Source organism: Etheostoma cragini, chromosome 1, assembly GCF_013103735.1.
Source record: "Etheostoma cragini isolate CJK2018 chromosome 1, CSU_Ecrag_1.0, whole genome shotgun sequence".
In the NCBI taxonomy this organism is placed as follows: Eukaryota; Metazoa; Chordata; class Actinopteri; order Perciformes; family Percidae; genus Etheostoma; species Etheostoma cragini.
In genome coordinates this window covers 34,456,415-34,461,719 of record NC_048407.1, presented here as the reverse complement: position 1 = coordinate 34,461,719, position 5,305 = coordinate 34,456,415, and the positions used below count along the sequence as shown (strand labels likewise).

General features: G+C 39.0%; 1 protein-coding gene across 1 annotated transcript; it reads left to right on the top strand.

Annotated features, from left to right (window-relative positions):
• Nucleotides 1–70: 70 nt before the first annotated feature.
• On the top strand, nucleotides 71–1,226 carry LOC117956765 (ribonuclease pancreatic beta-type-like). The gene is made up of 2 exons (XM_034892053.1): nucleotides 71–130; nucleotides 783–1,226. Exons 1-2 carry the CDS (start codon nucleotides 71–73, stop codon nucleotides 1,224–1,226), a joined length of 504 nt encoding a protein of 167 aa, XP_034747944.1.
• The last annotated feature ends 4,079 nt before the right edge of the window (nucleotides 1,227–5,305 follow it).

Sequence of the window (5,305 nt, the reverse complement as noted above, 5' to 3'; positions counted from 1 at the left end):
ACGGACTGAGGCTCTCTGACCAACTCTTCAGTAGCTGACTGATAATAATCTCATCTAATCTCAGGTAATCATGACTTTGAGTTCCCGAGGTTACCCTGAAGGTCCAGCGGAGCGTTACGGACACATCAAGGCAAACACGATTAGGAGGAAAGCTTTCAGCCTTTTGGGGATGAAGTTAAACTACCATTGTGAGAAAAAATTGAAATGTTGAGATTAAAATGAAATGCAATGAGGAGAATAAATTCACTTAATGACTCCAGAGCGAGTGTCCACCGTGCTGCTGCCTGTAGGCAGCTATGGGGGTCCAGGGAGGACCCACAGCCATCCTCCCTGGATCCCCATAGCTCCCTGCATGCAGCTGTGGGGTCCTACCTAGACCCCCCTGGCTCCCTGCATGCAGCTGTGGGGTCCTCCCTAGACCCCCCTGGCTCCCTGCATGCAGCTGTGGGGTCCTCCCTAGACCCCCCTGGCTCCCTGCATGGAGCTGGAGGGTCCTCCCTAGACCCCCCTGGCTCCCTGCATGGAGCTGGAGGGTCCTCCCTGACTTTAATCTCAACATTTCGACTTTTTTCTTGAAATGCATAATAAATAAAGCCGACCTGGTTAGCCCCCCCGTGGTGTGTCCCTAATGCTCCGCCTTGTCTCTGCTGCTGGAGGACACCAGCAACATGGATCAGGATCAGAGCTCTCTGGCTCTCTCGGTGCCTTTCTATGTTTCAACGCTGGTTTAATGAAGTATAATGAAGTATTACCATTTGTTAATGATGTGGGGTGTCCTCCAGACCACCATGAAGATCTCTGTCTCTGCTGCCGTGCTGCTGCTCTCTGCTGCCGTGCTCTCCCTGGACTCTGGAGAAGGAGAAGATCCTGTTGAAAAGTTTAAAAGGCAGCACATCTACGAGAAGATGGGCGATCACGACTGCACCGCTGTGATGAAGCAGAGACGAATCACGAACAAAGGCCAGTGTAAGAGGATTAACACCTTCATCAATGCCACGTTCCAACGCGTCGAAGAAGTCTGCACGAAAGGAAAGAACGACAATGAGAATTTCTATGAAAGCAAAGCCATTTTCAACGTTGTTGTTTGCACACGGAAACAAATTGAAGGTTACCCTTCCAACTGTGAGTTCACCGATACAGTCCGCAACGGGTACATCATCATCGCGTGTAATAACAATAACCCTGTTCACTTTGAATCTCTGTTACTCCCTGGTGTACCAGAGTAATCTATTACACCCTGATGGACCAGAGTAATCTATTACTCCCTGATGGACCAGAGTAATCTATTACTCCCTGATGGACCAGAGTAATCTATTACTCCCTGATGGACCAGAGTAATCTATTACTCCCTGGTGTACCAGAGTAATCTGTTACTCCCCGATGGACCAGAGTAATCTATTACTCCCTGATGGACCAGAGTAATCTATTACTACCTGATGGACCAGAGTAATCTATTACTCCCTGGTGTACCAGAGTAATCTATTACTCCCTGGTGTACCAGAGTAATCTATTACTCCCTGATGGACCAGAGTAATCTATTACTCCCTGATGGACCAGAGTAATCTATTACTCCCTGATGGACCAGAGTAATCTGTTACTCCCTGATGGACCAGAGTAATCTATTACTCCCTGATGGACCAGAGTAATCTATTACTCCCTGTCATAATAAAAACACGTTACATTTTCTCTCTGCGTCTGTTTTTATTTTGTCATGTTCACTCATTCAGAAAGATTTCAATTCAATTTTATATATATATATATTATATTTTATTAATATATTATATAAAATATAATATATATATAAATTATGAAATAGAAATAAAATATAATATATAAATTAAATAAAATATATAAATAAATATTATATATATAAAATATAGTATATATATAAAATATATGTAAAATATAATATATATATAAAATATATTTAAATAAAATATATAAAAATATATAAATAAAATATAATCTATATAACATATAATATACATAAAATATAATATATAAAATATAATATATAAATTAAATATAATATATATAACATATATATATAACATATAATATATAAATTAAATATAATATATAAATTAAATATAATATATAAATAAAATATAATATATATAACATATAATATATAAATAAAATATAATATATATAACATTTAATATATATACCATATAATATATAAATAAAATATAATATATATAACATATAATATATATAACATAATATATAAATACAATATAATATATATGAAATATAATATATATAAAAAATATAATATATAAATAAAATGTAATATATATGGAATAAAATATATAAATAAAACAACTCAGATGGCCAAGAAATGCCTCATGTTAATATGTAATGTATTAAAGATCTTCTACAGCTGAAGCACACACTACCCATTGGTGGAGACCTATGACTCGGCCTCGAGCTACTCCTTATCATGGAGTTACCTTCAATAGTTACATTCCATTTTTAATGGGTTGACAAACACAAAAAACATGTATAAAGCAAGCTACACTGTATGCATTACCAGCTGCATGATGGTCTTCACCTAGACTTCATTTATTTGTTTTAAACCCCCCCGCCATAATTAAAGTGAGCTTACATAGCGTAGAAACGGAGGGAGGGAGCAGCTCAGCCAGGGTCCATTCAACAAGTTTCTCCTTCACTAAATCCTCCATCTTTTAGAAGTGAAGAAAGACATTTTAGGGTCACATATGACTTATCATTATGGATTGTTCTATAGCTCATTGGCCATGTTGACCAAAGTAGTAGCACTGACACAAGAAGAACTATCATAACCACTAGATCGTTTAGATTCAACACTGTGTAAATACATGCTAAATACCCAAATGAGAGTCTAGGATGATCACAATGAGTATAAGTATAATTATGTATTCATTAATATGGATACTATAGCATACAGGAAACACTATAACAGTGTACATTCACACTAGTACTTTTCTGTAGGGATGTAACATTGCATTTTTAGATGAACCTAGCAAAGAATATACTGTATATATTTTATGTATAATGAACTAATGCCCAGCCTTAGCAGCCCAGTGCAGGAAGTACAGACTAACATCCCTGAAATCATTTGGCACTTTTAATATTGCAAATCAACACAAACACATCTAAAAATATTCAGTAAAATGTCCTAAAACTTAACTGTTTCCATCCTATTTAAGCAAGTGTCACCTAGGATACAGTAATACATATTTCCATAGTAGTCTTCAGACCACAGGTTACTAAGTCTAGGAATGTTAATCAATTGTTAAAAAGACTGTGAGAACAAGCAGTTAGCTGCTAATGCTAACTTTAGTTCAACAGTCTCGCTTTAATTAGTTAGTCACATAGTTGTCAGATTTATCTATCATATAATCAAGAATATAATAACTCTAAAGGGAGACTTGGCATACAGCCCGATCCGGTTGGGGAGAGTTCTAGCCCGACCGGGCTGGAGCTCTCTTTACCTTGTCTCTCTTGGTTTTGCTGTAATAATAGTTTTAGACAACTGGGGACTTATTTTGATACTCTGAGCTCCTCTCTCCTCTATCTTTCCATCTTTTCATTTACGTGCATCCATGTCCCAGAAATGCTTGTTACTAACCTAGTTACTAACCTAGTTACTAACCTAGTTACTAACCTGGTTACTAACCTAGTTACTAACCTAGTTACTAACCTAGCTCTGGGGAGTCCTTATGTTCTTTTTCCCCAGCATGCTCCCTTGGATCAGAGAGGCTCCAAAATCAGGGTAGCATCTGTCGCCTTGGTCCCACTCCATGTTCTGTGATGCCATGTTCAACTGCTACACTGCAGCGTCCTGCTACGTCCTGCTACGTCCTGCTACGTCCTGCTACGTCCTGCTGTGCGTTGTAATGCTGCACAGCGTCCTGCTACGTCCTGCTGTGCGTTGTAATGCTGCACAGCGTCCTGCTATGTCCTGCTGTGCGTTGTAATGCTGCACAGCGTCCTGCTACGTCCTGCTGCGTCCTGCTACGTCCTGCTATGTCCTGCTACGTCCTGCTATGTCCTGCTGTGCCTTGTAATGCCGCACAGCGTCCTGCTATGCCGCAAACTACTACAAAGAACTGCTACAGACTACAAATGTTTGTCTATTTTTGTTATTGCCACTCTTCATTCTAACCCCAACCGGCCCGTCAGACACCGCCTACTGAGAGCCTGGGTCTGGGCCTGGGTCTGGGTCTGGGTCTGGGTCTGGGTCTGGGTCTGACCGAGGTTTCTGCCTAAAAGGAAGTTTTTCCTCGCCACTGTCGCACTGTTGCTTGCTCTGGAGGAGACTACTAGAACTGTTGGGTCCTTGTAAATTCTGGAGTGTGGTCTATCTGTATAGTGTCTCGAGATAACTCTTGTTATGAATTGATACTATAAATAAAATTGAATTGAATTGAATTGAATTGAATTGAATTTGCCAGACCACCACACTCATCCTACAACTCAGCAAAACTACAGGAAGTCCTTATGTGCTCACTGGATTTTAATCACAATAACAATATCACAATAAATTGATTAGCGTTAGCTAGCTAGCTATGTGCTGAGTCACTGCAGCCAGGTTGTTAGCTAGCAATACCATAGTTACATATTAACAATACAGAAGTAAACCTAAACATAAACTTACCTTGTAACTGTCAGACTGCTTAACACATAAGAGAGAACACGTCTCTTTACTTTATCATCGTCCTGTTTTGCGTTATTATCAGGTTTTATAGTTTTAGAGCTCAGGCCGTAACGTTAGCGCTAGCTAACGGTCGTTTTCCCTTCGTCATCCTCACTGTCAAGTGCGTCAATGACGTGCGGGACGTTAAATAACAGCTACTCATAACGTTAACGTTATTTAGTTAATTAATTCCGTGTAAGGGTGTTCGTGTGTTAACAGGAACCAAAAATAGCGATATAGAAAACTGGAGAGTTACTAGCTAACCTTAGAAGAGAGGCAGTTAGCTAGCTAGCTAAAAAATGAGTTTAAGCTAACAGTTAATTTCTAACGCTAATGTCCTGTAACCTTATAGTTCGCTAGCTAGCGTTAGCTAAAGTAAGCTAACGTTCGAGTTAACCATACAGACAGCTAATTTAATGCTAACAGCTAAGCTAATGCTAACATGTCTTTCAGGTCACATTATCACCAACATGGTCTGGCTATTCTAACTTATTTGTATTGTTTTACTGTCTTAAAGTTTCGTACTGACTGGAGCTATGAACCAATTTACAGATAGAGCAGGTCTAGACCGTCCTATAATCTACAGACAGAGCAGGTCTAGACCTCTCTATAATTTACAGG

What these genes read in the sequence shown, in the direction of transcription:
- LOC117956765 (XM_034892053.1), top strand. Translation starts at nt 71, where the DNA reads ATGACTTTGAGTTCCCGAGGTTACCCTGAAGGTCCAGCGGAGCGTTAC. An exon ending in AGCGTTACGGACACATCAAG is followed by an intron (nt 131 to 782) that starts GCAAACACGATT and finishes GGTGTCCTCCAG; the next exon opens with ACCACCATGAAGATCTCTGT.